Source organism: Bos indicus x Bos taurus, chromosome 2 (genome assembly GCF_003369695.1).
Source record: "Bos indicus x Bos taurus breed Angus x Brahman F1 hybrid chromosome 2, Bos_hybrid_MaternalHap_v2.0, whole genome shotgun sequence".
In the NCBI taxonomy this organism is placed as follows: Eukaryota; Metazoa; Chordata; class Mammalia; order Artiodactyla; family Bovidae; genus Bos; species Bos indicus x Bos taurus.
The window spans coordinates 125724016-125742011 of record NC_040077.1 but is presented as its reverse complement, the minus strand read 5'-3'; the positions used below and the strand labels follow the sequence as shown (position 1 = coordinate 125742011).

Here is a 17996-nt window from a genome sequence, read left to right as displayed (position 1 = left end):
GACTCTTTGTGACCCCATGGACTGCAGCACACCAGGCTTCCCTGTCCATCACTGACTCCCACAGTTTACGCAACTCACGTCAATCGAGTTGATGATGCCATCCAACCATCTCATCCTCTGTTGTCCCCTTCTCCTCCCGCCTTCAATCTTTCCCAGCATCAGGGTCTTTTCAAATGAGTCAGTTCTTTGCATCACATGGCCAAAGTACTGGAGTCTCAGCTTCAACATCAGTCCTTCCAATGAACATTCAGGACTGATTCCCTTTAGGGTGGACTGATTCCCAACTGACAATCAAACTCAGACATTTCAGCTCATGGTCTCATTCTATGCTCATCCCAGTCACAATGACAGTCAGCCCTACCCCAACATCCTCCAGCCCCCTTACCTAAAATCATCCTCCACTGCTAGACTTCACCCTCTCCTCTTCTTTTAAAACAATTTCTTTTCTTTTTTTTTTTTTCCGGTCACACTTTGTAGCTTGTGGGATCTTAGTTCCCTTCCAGGAATTGAAGCCACACCCTCAGCCGTAAGAGCACGGAGTCCTAGCCACTGGACTACCAGGGAATTCCCTCCTCTTCCTGTAATGATACAGGATGGTGGTAACTCCCATTTCTGAGCTCTTATGATGTGCTCGGGGCTTTACAGACATTATCCCACTTGCTTGTGGAGACTGAGGCTCAGACAAGGTGATGCAGTTATGAACTGGCAGAATCTTCTGCCCTTAACACTGGCACAGATCACCTGGCACCTCATCAGGGCTGAGTCTATTTTAAAAATCATCATCTGTTCTGCAAAATTCAGTGCTTTTATAGTTACATATCAAATTGTCATACAAAATCTCGCTTTGCTCATTCAGTGCTTCAAGTGATAAGTCTTGCTACTCCAGCGAGGTGGGGAAAGGACTGTTATGTAGGAGATACAGCAGCACTTGGAATGGGAAGCCCTGGGTCTGGCTTCAGCTGTGCCACAGTCAGGCTATGTGATCCTAGGCAAGTCACCCAAGTGCTCTGGGCCTTCTTTTGCTCGTTTGTATAAAGGAGAATGACAGTATCTCTCCAAAAGGTTTTCTGATGCATGCTCAAAAGCGCTCCACCCACTTCACTGAAATAATAAATTTTATTTATCCGCAGCCACCTCACCCCTGCGTTTAGCACAGCACTGGATGCCCAGCAGGGATCAGGAAGTCTTGCTGAGTGATTTTTCAGTTGCTGGAGATTCAGGAGTCACAGAAAATAAGCCACTATTTCTCCTCCTCCTGATCCTAGAAGGACTCCTAAGTGCCATCACTGATCATTATGTTCAGAATGTGTCAAACTCTATGCCACGCATCTTACAAGGGCACTCTCCCTGAATCCTCCCGACACCCCCGCCAGGCGTTACCCCATGCTTGCACACGTGCATGCTAAGTTGAGTCTGACTCTTGGTGACCCCATGGACAGTAGCCTGCCAGGCTCTTCTGTCCATGGGATTCTCCAGGCAAGAATACTGGAGTGGGTTACCATTTTCTTCTCCAGGGCATCTACCTGACCTAGGGATCAAACCTCCATCTCTTATATCTCCTGCACTGATAGGCAGGTTCTTTAATCACTCACGCCACCTGGGAAGATCCCCATGTCGGGAATCATCAGATTGAGACTCAAACAGGGAAAGTGACTTGCCTGAGTCACTACAGAATTGAGCTAAGATTTGAACTAAGATTTCAACCCAGGTCTGTCAAGCTGCAAAGCCTCTGTTCCTAACTACCATGTTTCCTGAGGAAACTGCTCTGGGCCACTCTCTGCAGTCCGAAAGTCCTGCCCCGAGTCAAAGCTTTGGGCTGTGCCCAGTAAGCCCTGTTTCACTCAAGCGTCTCATCTAAATCCTACCTGTTCTTCAAGGCCTAGCTCACCAGTCATCTCCACGAAGCCTCCTTGGTCCTCCGAGGTAGGAAGGTCTTCCTTTTTTTCTTTTTCTAATATTTACTTATTTAATTTTGGTTGTGCCGGGTCTGAGTTGTGGCTTGTGGGATCTAGAGTCCTGACCAGGGATCAAAACCAGGCCCCCTGCGTTGGGAGCATGGGGTCCTGGCCACTGGACCACTGGGCAAGTCCCAGGAAGGTCTTTCTGCCTCCTCTCTACCCTCAAAGAATTCTATCTGCACCTCGACTCACACCCAGTTTCTACTGCCTGACTCTTCTGCATCTACACTGAATTCCTCAGACGAGTCCTTAAGCTCCTTGAGAGAAGCAGCTCTTGTGCGTCTTTATTAGCTCCACCAGTCAGGCAGGCCCAGAGGGTTGTGGTAGGGTGCCGACTCCCCTCCTGCCCTGAGCTGTACTCAGAGCCTTGGGCTGGGCTCAGTGGGGGGAGCTGGCCCTACCTCCATGCTGGCATCCTGCCTACATGGTATGACATCCTGATTCCTGTGGGCCCTGGCCCCAGGAGATAAGATCTCATCCCCTGGACTGATGGCAAAGATCCAATAAAAAGCAGAGCTCTCAGGCTCTTTGCTGGTTTGTAAAAGAGTCAAAGGCCTGAAGAATCTGATGGGTGAGAGCAGCAGCTTCTGGGTTGCAAGGCTTGCACTTGGTTCTCCTGCATGGACCTGTCTGGACAAAGCCAAATAGCTTCCTGGCCAGGAACAGCTCTTTTGACAGAACAGCAAGCCTCCCACCTCCATCAAGTGATGTTCCTCTTCTTCATCTGGCCCACTGCTCAAGATCACCTCCTCCAGGGAGCCTTCCCTCATCTCTTCTCCTCCTCTCTGAGCCCCTCAGCATCTCAGTCAGAGCCACACAAGTTCCCACCTGTATTTTGTTCCCAAGCAAGAGAGCTGGCTCTGTGTGGACCCACTTATTTAACCCCATAACCCTGAACCAGAGTCGGAGATGACCATGGTCATGAACATGAGAACTCTGTGCTTTGAAGCCAAGGTTCATGACAGCAGTGGCGCATTCCCCAGAACAGTGGGGCTGCGGAAATCTCCCTCCAAGAGCCTGTCTGCGCAGGCCTCACAAGAGCAGGAGCTCCCCTGGGATGACTGCCTTTCCTACTGGAATGTCCCAGAGAGCCTTTCAGCAACTGAAACCGGCAGACAGGGAAACTAAGGCCCAGGGGAGCAAAATGACGTGCCACAGATCAATATTCATAGAAAGAGGCGGAGCTAGGACTAGACCCAGTCCCTGAGTCCAAGCCTAGAGCTCTTTACCTTACACAGGTGGCTTGATAAAAACTAAATCTGGGGGCTTCCCTGGTGGCTCAGTGGTAAAGAATCCGCCTGCCAATGCAGGAGACATGGCTTTGATCCCTGGTCTGGGAAGATCCCACATGCCATGGAGCAACTAAGCCCATGAGCCTAGTCTCTAGAGCCCAGGAACCACAACTACTGAGCCCACATGATGCAACCACTGAAGTCCGCCTGCTCAAGAGCCTGTGCTCCGCACAAGAAAAGCCACAGCAATCAGAAGCCTGTGCACTGCAACCGGAGTGTAGCCCCACTGGCTGCAACGAAAAGCCTGCACAGCAATGAAGACCCAGCACAGCCAGAAATAAATAACAAAATTTTTAAAATACACTTTAAAAAAAAGCTAAATTTGTCCTCCCACACTCGTACATGCATGAGAGTTTCTGAAAAGGTGCACAAGAAAGTTAACAGGGGTAACCTCTGGGGAGTGTGATAGTGGAGGTGGTCAGAGAAGTGAGGAGGCTAATATTTACCTTAATACCTTTCTCTACTGCTGGATTTTATTTTTGTTTGTTTTGTTTTACCATGAATGTGTTTTACGTATTCAAATTATGAAAATAAATCTGCCACCGAATGGAGATTCTGGCCCCAGCCCACCCCCAACACATAAATAGAAACAAAGAGAAGCCTTAAGTCCTCCTGTCCGGGTAAACTATAAATTAGCGAGACTGCCTTTTTGCATAGTTTATGGCCACTGGTCTCATTAATTCACAGTCATCGTGCGGGTGATGACTTGAGGAATCTTACTGGGAAAAGCTAAATTCAATTAGGGCTCTTGGCAGCTCCCTGAGGAAGCTCTGGTATCTTGCTTTTACTTACACAAATTGAGGGCAAACCAAATGGATCCAGACTCTCCCAGAGAGACCCCACCCAGCTCAGAGAGGATGCCCTTGCAGACCCTCCATTAGCGCGAAGCGGAGGGAGATGGGAGAGGCAGGGGCGGAAGGCACTTACACGCGGGCTGGCTGACGCCTGACATCCCTGTGTCAGGCGGGTGTCCTGGCTGCCTCAAACGCTTCCCACGGACACTGTCTCTGCATGGAAGTCAGTCATACGCTCACTGTCCCCTCAGATCTTTCAGAGCCCTTCTTCCATGCCAGGCACAGAGGAGAAAGCAAACGAAGGCTCTGCCCTCAATGGGCTGACATTCTCGTAGGAATCGCGTACTAAGAATAGATCTCTGTCCTGCCTGCTTCCCGAATTCCTCTCCGTCTTCAAGACTGGCTCAAGTTCCCCTCCTCTGAGACGCCTTCCCTAACCATCTGTGCCCTCGGGGGACTGCCTCTTCCCTCTGAACTTTCCCTCTGCCGGGAGTCCGCCCAGCCCTCAGCACACAGAGACCATTTTCTCCAAGCAGACTGGAAGCTCCCGGTGAGCCAGGCCTGGGTCTCTCACTCTTCCTGGTTCCGGACGGGCCGCCAAGCTCAGAGCCTGCTGGTGGGTTTCGGCTCATTTCCCTCTACGACCTCAGCTGGAACAGACGAATTAATTAGCTGCCCTCAGTCCTGGCTGGCCAGCCCAAAGCCAGAGCCTCTGTGAGTTTGTCTCTTTGCCTTCTGTGACCTGGTCTCAAATAGGCCCAGCGCTGTGGAAGGGCCAGTCTGGGCTTAGGGGCAAGTGTCCCCCACAAGGGACTGGGAAGGGGACTAGGGAAGGAATAGGACTTCTTCTGAATCTCGCTCAGAGCTGCTTAAGGACGCTATCTTTTCAGGAAAGCGCTTGACTGGGTAATTTGGGGAAACTCCAGGCTCTCATCAAGTCAGTGTCAGAACTCAGGGGTCACGTCTGACCTAACAGACCCCCAAACTGGCCTCATATGTTGATAGAACTTTAGGGGGTAAGGAAATGAAGTCAGCACGATCTCAGGGAAGGGGGTGGGGGCAGCCCACTGATCCGAGCCCAATTCAAAACCTAGTTCAGTTAAAATTAGATTAGCCTATAAGATTAAAAATACCCACATGTAATCACGGGCTGCCTTAAAGTACCAGTTGATGTTTGTCGGCATCTAAAGAGATGGTCGGGCCCAGCGCGGTGTGTGCAGACAACCTTGGGGAGACGTGTCTGACTCAGACGTTTGCAGGGGCAGTGAGCGCTGCAGAAGGAGGCCCACACAGGCGATGGATGACTCAGGGATAACCCAGGTCCTGGGTTTGCTGAGTGAGCCTTCTCTCCCCACCACGGAAGGAAAGGGGGGAGGTGGGGGAGGGCAGGGAGACAGGAGGAGGGAGGGAGAGAGGCAGGCCTGCCAGCCAGCTGCACACAGGCTGGCATTCCGAAGGGAGCCCAGGTCCCTCCCGTGTTTCCGAATGCCACCACTTCCGAGAAGGCCTCTTTGCTTCACAGCGAGGCTTTGCAGGGAACGGGGGCGCACAGTTTTACCACCCCTCAACCCAAGAAATGATCCACAGAGAGCAGCCAAGACTTGCAATGCCTTCATTCCCTCCCTATTTTACAATGATCATGGGAAAAAGAAAACTTTTGAACTGAAAGGGAATCAGGGCATGATGATGGAAAACACCAGCTGCAAAGTCACACAGATCTGAGCTTCAACCCCAGTGCTTTCCAGCTGGGCAATATCTGACACAGTGTCTCCAACAGGAGCTTGATATGTGACGGCTCACATAATTAACAAGTATCTAACATAAACACTGCGAATGAGGCAATGAGGGCTCAGAGAAGAGCACCTTGCCTAAAAGGTCACACAAGCGGCAAAAAGCTGGAACCAGATCTCAGGTCTCTCGACTTTCCCTCTTCTGCCCCATCCCACGTGTTTTCTGCTATAATTCACTCCTCTGCCTCTCCTTTCTCCTCCCAGAGGGCCTACAACACATCAAGGGAAAGGGAAAGCTCTCCATTTCAAAAGCTTGCTGCTCCACAGACTAGGAGAAGGACAGACTCCAAAGCTGAGTCAGCCTTCACACGCTCACGCTCTTTCTTCATACAAATACTAGGCGTGTGTGAGGGGTCAAGGACTTGGAGTTGAGGTGGCCTGGGCTCCAGAGCAACCCAAACCACCATGCTCCTTTCGCCCTTCCTTCCTCCAAGAGGAAACTGTCCCTCCTGTCAACCGTTCAGGTTACCAACAGGGATGCGTCTGGTCATTTACTCTAGCTAAAGCCTCTTGGGACCTCCGGTCTCCCTTTGTCTTCACAATGACCTGACCAGGCAGGAAAGAGGACAGGGTTTTGGGTTATAAGTCTGGGGACTGAGTCCTTACTTGTTAAGTGACCTGCTTGAGGTTTCCTTAGATGTAAAATGACATCTGGTACATCAGATGTCATTAGTGGTACATCAATACCACTTGCGAGGGACTTCCCTGGTGATCCAGTGGCTAGGACTCCGTGCTCCCAATGCAAGGGGTCTGGGTTCGATCCCTGGTCAGGGTACGAGATCTCGCATGTCGCAAGTAAGAATTTTCATTCCACAACGAAAACTGAAGCTCCCTGTGTGCTGCAACTAAGACCCAGTGCAGCCAAATAAATAAATATTAACGAAAACAAAAGCACCACCTGCTATTCTAGCCCACAGGACCACTGAGAAGATCAGAATTAAACAGTGTATATGCAAGTGCTTTGGAAACAAGTTACAATACTAATGAGAATCAGTACTAAACTCCACATGCCTTAAAGGGCTAAAGACAATTGTGCCACCTGCTCTCAACACAGAGGCTGCCTCTCTGGGGACCCTGCTGGGCCCCAAGGGTAACCCAAAGCAGCCCAGCACCCTTCCCACCCAGAGGCAGGAGATGGTAATCACAAGGTTAGCCACCCCTGCTGGCAAAAGGAAATGACCCTCTAATTGGTCCTCCCCGGTCCAAGCAGGGAAGAAGCACTCTGGATCAGACCACTGAGAGAACAAATAGATGGCAGGCAGGGTCGCTAGCAGAGGACAAGGGATAGGCCCAGCCCTGCGGGATTCAGGTGCACACATGCAGGCTCATGGGGACAGAGGATGCCGGCATAGAACCCCGATGGCTCTCTGAGTGGAGGGAGAGAGCTCCTGCCATCAACAAGTGCCAGCCCCTAAGGGGTGAGTGCTCAGTCACTAAGTCATGTCCGACTCTTTGCAATCCCATGAACTGTAGCCCGCCAGGCTCCTCTGTCCTTGGGATTTCCCAGGCAAGAATACTGGAGTAGGTTGCCATTTCCTTCTCCAGGGGATCTTCCTGACCCAAGGATCGAACCCGCGTCTCCTGCACTGGCAGGCAGATTCTTTACCATTGAGCCACCTGGGAAGCCGCCAGCTCCGACAGGGAGTACTAAAATCCCCGCTAGCAGGTGTGGTGAGCTGGGCAGCTACTCCCTGCAGAGGCCAGGCATCTGCTGAGGGGAACGTGAGGGTGGGAGATGCAGCTGTACCCTGAGAGGAAGCTGTACCATGACTCAAGTAGACAACGGCAGCTCCACATCACAGAGGATAAGCCCTCTGAGCTGTTTCCTCATCTGCGAAACAGAGATAGCCTTTATCTCATCCAATTTTAGTAAGAATTAAACGAGATTACTTCTGCCTGACACTACTCTGCATATACTCAATAAATGGTAATTCTTTTTAAAACACACAGCCCCCCCAGCAGAAGAGATGTCACAGGGCAGGCTAGGCCGGACGCCAAAGTTGTGGATAAACAATACGGGATACGGCTTTGGGGGAGAAATGAAAGCAATGGCTGTGGGCTGGAGTGGCCTGGGAAGACCGCCCAAAGGGGAGGAACCTGAACGGGCCCTGAAAAGCCGCCACAGCGCTGGACTCCGTGCTGGGCATCCCACATTTGGCCTCTGTCTCGATGCTGGAAGAAAGAGAAGGCATCCTCACCCTCCTGATGAGGCAAGTCAGGTTCAGAGACACCAGGTGCCTGGTCACGCAGGTACCAGGGGCAAAGCCTCGACTTTGTGACCTTGTCTGTCCTTCCCACCAGAACTAGAGGGGGAGCGGCCGCAAGGGGCAGGACAGAGAGGAGAGGGGCATCTCATGGGGGCTCAGCTGAGTGAAGCCCAGGCCACACGACCAGCAGAGGCCCTCCAAGTGTCCTTGAGCCCCGGGACCCAGGGCTCCTACCTGAACTCCCTCCTAGGGCCCAGCTGACCTCCCCACACTGTCCCGCGGGTATTCTGCTGTTTCTTCCCAAAGAGAAAAAGGTCACCTTTTCCTTTTTGGAGAGTTCCACCTGGACTTCTAGGGACAGTTTCAAGGTGACCTTTAAGTTGTTCCTCTCTCCTTCTGAGAAGTGAGAGAAGCGAGTTCTAGTCTTACACAGGAAACCAGCCGTTGGGTCTGATATCCACATGTGTGAACTGGGCAATAACGACTCCCATCTCCCCTCCTCACAGACCTGTTCTGAGGACGACACGTCAGGACGCACCTTGCAAAGACCAAAACCAAGAAAAGCTATAAGCTGTGAAGGGACAAAGGAAGGCTTTTTTTTTTTTGTCTGTGGTCAGGAGACGAGTTGAATCCCTGCTTCACAGGCTGCCAGGAGCTGGACGTGGGTGAACAACTGTATGGGGTGCCAGTGGAGAGCTGGGTTACAGCGAGGCGCTCCCTTGAAACACACACAGGACTGGGAGCCAGGTAAACAGAGAGACAAAGCGGGATTCATGCAGGGTCCAAACCCCAGTGTGGGGTGGGGTGGGATGCGGAGTGGTCCTACCCAGGGCTTGGAGTCGTTCTCACAGTTCTCCCAGTGGGCTCACCCCCGACTCACATCACTAGGCCCTCCCCACGAGGAAAAAGGCAAGAATCTCTGACTGTCAGGCTTCCCTTGTGGCTCAGCTGGTAAAGAATCCGCCTGCAATGCGGGAGACCTGGGCTCAATCCCTGGGTTGGGAAGATCCCTTGGAGAAGGAGACTGTCAGAGAGACAGGAAAGGCCCGAGAAGGGAAGAGACTTGCCCCATGTCACCCACTGAGTCACTCAGAAAGAACCCAGAAGCATCTCCTCTAGAACTTCAGCTCTAGGGCCTTCCCCAGGAGGTCCAGGGGTTGACTCTGTGCTTCCACTGCAGGGGGCACCGGTTCAATTCCTGGCTAGGAACTAAGATTCCACGTGCCACACCTGTGCGGCCAAAATAACTTTTTTTAATAGCATCACTTTATTATTATTTTTAAATTTATTTATTTATTTTAATTGGAGGCTAATTACTTTACAATATTGTAGTGGTTTTTGCCATACATTGACACGAATCAGCCATGGGTGTACAGGTGAAGAATTGTTTTTTAATCTTAGGCTCTAACGCCATCCGCCCTCGGCCAGTGTCTACCTGAGGCTCAGCTCCACGACCAGGACAAGCGTAGAACTGCACACAGAACCTTCTGTTCTTAAAGGAGAGGTGACGTGCAAGGGAAGCAGCTGCCACAGATGACAGAATGAGGCCTCCAACAGGGCGCCTACCTACGCTGGAGCGCTGAGAGAAGGGGCAAGACCCCAAGATGAACTCCAAGGCTCCAGAGTGTAGTAGAGAGGGAGCATGGCCTCGGCCGCCCAGCCCACCCCCGGAGTCAGCTGGCACCATGTTCCTTCCCCACAGGACCTGCTAAAGCGAAAGGAAGAATAAAGTCGGTGGGACTGACTTTCAGTCCTTCCTGAAACCTGAAGGAGGGGCTCCTGGCGGCAGCCTAGGCCGAGAGATCCGTAATCCTCCAGCCTCCGAGGAAGGCTCTAGGAGGCTGAGGTGGGGAGGCGTTTACCTGAGGTGGTTGAACTACAAACAGGGGTGGCTGCGCCTCACTGAGTGCTTCCTGTGAGCACAAAGGCAGCTTCAGGCGTGTTAATTTCTGTCCTCACCACGTCAGCAGCACCATAACTAGATACTAGTATTTCCCCCTTTTTATACTTGAGAAAACTGAGGGTCAGAGAGGGTAAGGGGCAGAGGGGTGCCAACCTCAGTTCAACACTGCAAAGGGGCGGGGGAGTTCCCTGGTGGCCGAGGGGTTAGGACTCCAGGCTGACTGCTGCAGCCTCGGTTCAGTCCCTGGGTGGGGAACTGAGATCCCTCAAGCTGTGTGGCCAAAAAACAAACAGCCAAACAAAGAGGGGGAAATGGGCATTCGCTTTTGGCCACCTGAACAGGGACCCTTAAGATCACCTTTCTCTCTACTCTCTTCCCCAGGATGGCCAGGTGTGAGGGCACCTCTATTTCCAGAGGCAGAAAAACGTCCTGTCAAAGCAGACACACAGTCTCTCGCAACTGCAAAGGCCCTCAGAGATCATATCCAGCATCCTCACTTTTACAATGGGAAAACTATGGCCCAAGGCTGAATGACTTGCCAGGGTTACCCAAGTCAGTGGAATGGCAGAAATGTCAGACCTGGAAGAAGCCACAAAGATCAACTGACAAGTGGAGAGGCGTCACTGGCCCAAGGTCACAAGGGAGACGGGACAAAAGGCCAAGTTTCCTAACTTCTAGGCTGATACCCGTGTCATGGCACCACCTCTGCCAACTGCCCGGGGCCCCGGCACAGTTTTGGCGGGGACAAATCAGGCCAAACCTGGTCCCATTGGGACTGGAGTTAGGCCTGCACAGACAAACTCCTGACTGTCCCGAGTAGGAGCTCAGTGGTCATGCTGTCGACCTACCAGAAGTCACTGAGACCCACCGCGCATGCACTAGTCCCCCAGCCCCCCGCCCCATGCCCTAACACAATGCCAGGTGCGGCTGGGAGGTGACGGGGTTGGAGAGAGGAGGAGGGCAATTTATAAATAGTGCCTGTGAGGCCTCTTCCCGGTCTCACACAGGCAAATGACACATCAGTCACTTCAGGTTCTTACAGCAAAATAGGACACAGGGGCTTCAGGATTCAATGGATATGGTCAAATTTAGAGATTCTTGCCAGTTTCACAGGTGGGCGAGACTTGCAGAAAAAAGCCCAGTTTGTTCAAGGTCATGTGTTTGTCAGAATCAGTACACACGACTCCCCTCGCCCCGGCCTTGATTTTTTTTTTCCCGGCTGCCATCAGGGGATAGGTGCTGGTGGCCCAGCCCCATGTACAGGCCTGCCACAGTCACAGCACCAAAGCCCTGAATCAGGAAGCCAGCTCCTAGATCTGTAACGACAGAAGCACCCGAGCCCTCCTGCAGCATGTTCCGGAGCCTGCCTCATACCAGCCTGGCATCGCCCTCAGCTCCCGCGTGTCCTTGGGAGAGCTGCAAGGATCCTGCCAAGAATCACAAACTCTCCAAACCCAAACCAGCAGAGTCCGAGGCCCTCGTGCCTTCCACAGCTGGCTGGGGGCTAAAAAGGTAAAGGCGGATGTCAAAGCCCCCCAGGACACCACTTCCAGGGACTTCTGGGTTGGACAGGCTCTGGTGAGCTCCAGCAGCATCTGGAGCATCTATTAGCTGGAGCATCTCCAGCATCTATCACCCAGCAGAACAGAGTGCCCAGACCTAGCGGGGAGACAGCCTCTGGAGGGGAACCACTTTTCTGTTTCCTTCTTCCAAAAAGAACATTTCAAAGTCTCTTCATATCAGAACATCCTGAGCTTCTCCACCCGTCCCTCTCCCACTTGGCTGAGTAGCAGGCAGGCCACCATGACTGGCCCGGCTGGACAGCACTTTGAGACACTGCAGGGTGCAACCTGGAGGTGAGCCTGACCGTGCTCCACTCCCCCTCCCCCGCCTCAAACCAGACTTCAGGAATTCCCAAGGCCCCCTGTCCCATAAACTGTATAAAGAATGGCATTCCCGGGCAGGAAACTGACTCAGGGGCTCCTGACCAGCCTGGGCAGGCAGAGCTGACGGATAACACTCCCGGGATGAAGGAAGGAAGGTGAGAATACAGTGATGCCTCATCTTCCACCACACCTGTAAGTCTCCAGCACACACGTTGCCCACTCTACTCAAACTCCTTAGGCAAACCAAGTAGAAAGATCCTCCGTCCTGAAACAGCCTTCCATGAAGCATGTAATTACAATGGTGGCTGGTGACAGAGCAGACTGTGTCACTTGCTGAAGACACGCCTGTCTCACACACACACACAGCTGGGCACCTGGCTCCAGAGGAGACCTGCCAGGCCTGGAAGCCTCGCTGAAAGTACCTAGGACCAGAAGCACCCTCCAGTCCTGCTCTCTCCCGTGAACAATACCCTGCTCCCATGTGAGGAGGCCGCAGAGCTCAAGTTTGAGAAGCATCAGGATGGCCGGATGGAGGCTGCCTACTATACAGGAGCAGTCCAGACCCTCATTCCTGGGCAGCTTCAAGTGGTAAGGATGGGCAACAGGCTCATCAGTTAGGTGACAGCAGAAGCATCGGGGGCGAGGTGGACTTACCTATCTTCATGAGGCAGGCCAGTAGGATCCAGAGGGCGATTTCGAAGGGTATGCGCACGTGTTGGTAGTCGATGCCCAGGACTGGAAAGGCCTTTCGAGCCTTTGGGCTATGTTCAGCGAAGGAATGGTTAACAGGGCGGCTCTCGGGGGCGAGCTCCGGTGGGGCGGTGGTGACATCCCCAATTGAGCGTTCCCGGGGCGGCTCTGAGCCTCTGATGGTGCTGGCGGTAGGGCTGATCTGGAGGCCATAGCTTCTGAGAACGGGTAGCAGCCCCACCAAGGCTACCACCACAAGCAAGGAAGGGAAGATTCGAGGCGGAGGGAGGCCACTGGCGCCAGGCCACAGAAGCATCCCGCTGCTTACCCACCCCCCCGACCCTTAGCAAAATGAGAGTAAGACCTGGGACATAGGTAGCAAGGGTCAGCAGGAGGGGGCAGGAGAGACTCTAGACAAAGTTCATGTTTGAGAGATGTGTTTTTGTGGAAGCAGTCCTCTGGAGGTGGAAAGAAGGCTGGGTTCCTGATCTAGAACGCCAAACTGGGGAAGAGGGACCAGGACCTATTTAGGACCATAAGAAGAGACCAAAAGGTTTGGAACTCCAGGCCTGGGAAAGAGGGTGGGGGAGGGGAGAGGCGGCACCCTAGGGACAGAGGAAGGAATAGAATGGGGGGTACCCCAGGCAAGGAAAAGGGAAGGCGGGGACCCTCTGCTGAGAAAAGTGGCTGAGCTGCTGGGACTCTTGCTAAGGGAAGGAGCAGAGAGCCTGAGCTAAAAGAAGGGGATCGAAGGGGGTGGGACCCAGTCCAGGAAAAGAAGAAAGGGAGCTGAGAGCCCAGGCTGCGAGGAAGGAGTGAAACCAGAGAGCGGCCGGGAGCTTCCCCACCCAAAGAAGAACCCGGGTGCAGGCGCGCCGGGCTGAGATTCCGGGGAAATGGAGGGAGGCGGAAGGCGGAGGCAGGCGGCCTGGAGAAAGGGCGCCTTGGCGCGGGCTGGGGGCGGCTCGAGGTGGGCCAGCAGCGAAACGCCCCTCCTTGCGGCCCCGGCGCGGTGCTGCGCTGCGCCCCGGCCCAGCTTCAGTTTCTCCGCATCCAGCTCCGCTTCCAGTTGCAGCCCCGGCCCTGGCACCGGCGGCGGCTGACTGCTGTCTACTGAGCGCTGTACTGCCACTTATAGGCACCAGCGAGCAGCCGGCGCTGCGGGCTAGAAGGACCTGTCAGTGCCCGCGCGATGCAGCGACCCCTGTCGCCGAGGAAAGAAAGTATCGCGTCGAAAGAGAAGGGAAGAGTCAGAGATAGCCAAAGTCCAGCATCTACAGAGATTCTAACTTTAAAAAGGGTAAAATGCTCTGCTAATTACAAAGCGCTGTTCACATCCACCTTCGCAGTCTCATGGAGACTTCCCAGGAAACGTGAATGATGTTTTATTGTCTTAGACATTTAGTTACCATGTGACCTTGAGCAAATTACTTAACCTCTGTTCCACAGCTATCTCATCTGAAAAAGTGAAGATAACAGGAGTACCTATACCTGTTGTAGTAAAGTATGTTGTGTTAGTGGTTTAGTCGTGCCCGACTCTTCACAACTCCATGGACTGCAGCCCACCAGGCTCCTCTGTCCATGGGATTTTCCAGGCAAGGATACTGTAGTCGGTTGCCATTTCCTTCTCCAGAGGATCTTCCCAACCCAGGGATCGAGCCCTGGTCTCCCACACTACAGACAGAGTCTTTACCAACTGAGCTACCAGGGAAGTCAGTAGTAAAGTATATGTGATGACTAAATGAGATAATCTATGCGAAGTGTTTAGAATGGAGCCCAGGATGTGAAACCATGATTATGCCTCCAGCTTTGCAGATGAAGAAACAGGTCAAGAGAGTTCCTTGGCTAGTATGAAAATAGTTATGTTGATTTTCTAGGACCGCTGTAACAAAGTTCCACAAACTGAGTGGCTTAAAGAATAGAAACTTATTGTCTCATATACTGGAGTTTAGAGTCTGAAGTCAAGGGGTCAGCAGAGGACTTCTGAGGGTTCTGAGGAAGAATCTCTTCCAGGTCTCTCTCCTAGCTTCTGGTGGTTTGCAGCAATCTTTGATGCTCCATGGTAACGCCAATCTTCACTTGGTGATCTCCCTGGGCCTCTGTCTCTGGGTCCAGGATTTCCTCTTTTTACAAGGGTTCCTGTCACACTGGATTAGGGACCCACCCTAAAGACCTATTGGGCTTCCCTGGTGGCTCAGATGGTAAAGAATCTGCCTGCAATGTAGAAGCCCCCAGGTCGATCCCTGGGTTGGGAAAACCCCCTGGAGAAGGGCATGGCTACCCACTCTAATATTCTTGCCTGGAGAATACCATGGACAGAGGAGCCTGGCGGGCTACAAAACAGTCGAACACAATTGAGTGACTAACACACACACACACACACACACACACACACACTAACGACTTCATCTTAGTTTGCTCATCTTCAATAACCCTGTTTTCAAATAAGTCCATATTCGCAGGTGCTCAGGGTTAGAAACAACATCTTTGCAGAGGACACAATTCAACCCACGGCAGGGGTGGAACTGAGATTTGAATGTATATGTGATTGTGTATTGATTGGAATTGGTAAGATTCAAGTGATCATTCTTGTACACTGGAATCCTTGGAAAGCTATGAAAAACTACCACTGCCTGGGACCTTCAGAGGTTCGTAGCCAGAGCCCAAGAGCGGTGGACAGTTTTTCAAAAGATTCCCCAGGTGATTCTAGTGTACAGCTAGGATTGAAAACTATTGAAAATACTGAAATGCCAACCCTGTTTTTCAGAAGAGTAAATCAAGGCCAAGGAAGTTGAAGTGATTACCTTGAGATCACAAAATGATTTCAAAGGGGCTCGGTTCAGTTTAGCAACTGCTTATGGGCTTCTTGACAAGGATTCATGTTAGGCTTTGGCAACACAGACATAATGGGGAGGAAGGAGGCGGCAGTGATTGGGAGGGGGCACAAAGTAGGTACAACAAGGGCTTCTAGGGGCTGACACTGTTCCCTTTCTTTCTTGGGTGGTGGATACAAAGGTTATACTGTGATAACCCACCGAGTGCTCATGATCTGTGCACTTTTCATAAGATATGCTCTCCTTTCACAAGGAGGTATATTCCAATGATACGAGGGTGATGTGATTGTGACTGAAGGTGCCAACGTTAAACCGATTCTCTGCACTTCACATTCTCCTGGCACAGGTCCAGCTACTTGCTAGATGACAGAAGAGCCCAGAAGAGCCTTCAGAGAAAGCCAAGGGCCTTGTGTCACCTGACAGCAGATGAAAGGATAACATCAGCTATAATGGAAATAACCGAAGAGAAGAAAAGCGTGTGGGGCAAGAATGAGAATGATGGCATTATGCCTCACAACGGTTCAGTCCTAAACAGTTTACACCCAAGTTTTCCAGGTTTATCAGTGTACCGAGTCCTGTTGCTCAACGGTAGCCATTACTCGCATTTCCATTTTACAGATGGAGAAAAAGTGAAGATTTAAACATAAAGCCATTTGGCGAAGATAACACAGCTGTTAGATAATAGATCCAGGATTTAAGTTAGTTTTCTTACATCTTAATCCAGAGCTCTTGCAAAACACCACAGGTTCAATACAGCAAAAAGAAGGGCAAATGTGGGGTTAGTGGAGGGACTTTATGCAGGTGACATGGAGAGGGAACCCTGAGACCTTTCCAGCTTTTTTTTCCCCATGCCACACAGCTTGCAGGATCTCAGTTCCCTGACCAGGGCTTGAACCTGGGCTGCGACAGTGAAAGTGCCGAATCCTAACCACTAGACCATCAGGGAGCTCCCAGTTCTTTCCAGTCTTGAGGGCAACATTCCCTCCTCACTCTCTGACTCATCACTCCAGTCTTCAGTCAGTCCTTGGGTACCAGCCTGGGAAGTAGCAGATCCCGTGAGGACCAGGAAATACCAGCCCTGAGATCCTCTGCAGCCTGGAGAAGGTTGCACCAACATGGCAGTGCCAAGAAAGAGCCCTTGGGAAAAACCACCTGGGACAACCAAGGCCCAGCCTGGACCACGCAGTAGAACAGAAAAGTTAAGTTTACGAATCTAGCCAGACTGTGGGCTTCCCTGGTGCTCTGGTGGTTAAAATCTGCCTGCCAGTGCAGGGGACACCAGTTCCAAGCCTGGTCTGGAAAGATCCTACATGCCGAGGGGCAACTAAGCCCTTGTGCCACAGCTACTGAAGCTCGTAGGCCTAGACTCTATGCTCTGCAACAAGAGAAGCCACCACAGTGAGGAGCCCATGCACAGCAATGACGAGTAGCCCCTGCTCGCCACAACTAGAGAAAGCCGGAGAACAGCAACCAAGACCCAGCACGGGCAAAAATAAAATACATAAATCATAAAAAAAAAAAAAGAGTCTAGCCAGAGTCTAGGTTCAGATCCCCACATCACCACTCTGTAGTTAGAAGACCTTGGGTAAGTCAGTCGACCTCCCTGTTTCACAGTTTCTTCCTCCATCACGTGCGGGCAACAACAATGCCAGTCTCATGGGGCTGTTATAAGATCTTAGCCAATGTACATGTGGAACTCGGGGCAGCACACAGCAGTACCACTTATATTTACCGTCTGTATCTTCATTTACATGCACTGAGGGCCTCAAATGTAGACTTTTGGTGTTAGGGCCACATTCAGACACAGAAATGCTGGCTAGAAAAAAATCCCTCACATCTGAGAAACTGATCATCAGACCACAACCCCTGTGGCATGCTATGAGTTTAATAATTTCTTAAAATTATGTTTTGAATTTAATAATTTTAGATAAATTATATTGTGTATTCTGCATGTTAAAAGCATGATCTTGTTAAAAGAAAGAAAGAAAGTGAAGCTGCTCAGTTGTGTTTGACCCTTTGTGACCCCACGAACTGTAGCCTGCCAGGCTTCTCTGTCCATGAGATTTTCCAGGCAAGAACACTGGAGTGTGTTGCCATTTCTTTCTCCAGGGGATCTTCCCAACCCAGGGATCAAACTCAGGTCTCCCGCATTGCAGACAGACTCCTTACTGTCTGAGCACCAAGGAAGTCTATCTTGTTAAAGGTCATCAGTTAATATATGCTGCAATACTTGTAACCCCATTTTGGCAAGTCCTATTGTGTTACTGTTACACGTTCTCTTGACTCACAGGGGCTGTGTCTCTGCAGACTCCTCTCCTGCAGATCCAGAACCATCTCTAGATGCCTGGCCCTGGGCAGCATCTCCCCTTGTTTAGGCCATGTCTGTCCCTCTGTGCTCCTCCTTCAATCATTTTGGTAAAAGTAATGGGAACTTGGGCCTACTCCATCACATCCCTCAAGCCTTTATGCAAATCCCCCTTCTGGTTGTCCAGTCTACCTTGACCCTAGGGGACATAGGGTCAATCCCTGATCCAGGAACTAAGATCCCACGTGCCCAAATTAAGATCCAGCAAAGCCAAATAAATTTTGAGTAGTGGGGATTTTGTGGAATTGCTATAGCTATGACAGATAAGTAGCAAACA

At 51.6% G+C, this 17996-nt stretch overlaps 1 protein-coding gene and 1 non-coding gene across 2 annotated transcripts in view; both read right to left on the bottom strand.

Annotated features, from left to right (window-relative positions):
- The window catches only part of SLC9A1 (solute carrier family 9 member A1), a 52099-nt gene extending 38425 nt beyond the window's left edge, over nt 1-13674 (bottom strand). The window contains exon 1 of the mRNA XM_027519325.1: nt 12485-13674. Coding sequence (XP_027375126.1) covers nt 12485-12836 — 352 coding nt within the window. The 5' untranslated portion in view covers nt 12837-13674. The remainder of the gene's footprint in view (nt 1-12484) is intronic.
- A 2554-nt stretch (nt 13675-16228) lies between these two features.
- Nucleotides 16229-16300, bottom strand: TRNAE-UUC. Its single transcript has one exon. It is a non-coding gene; the product is annotated as a tRNA-Glu (tRNA).
- Between the last annotated feature and the right edge of the window lie 1696 nt (nt 16301-17996).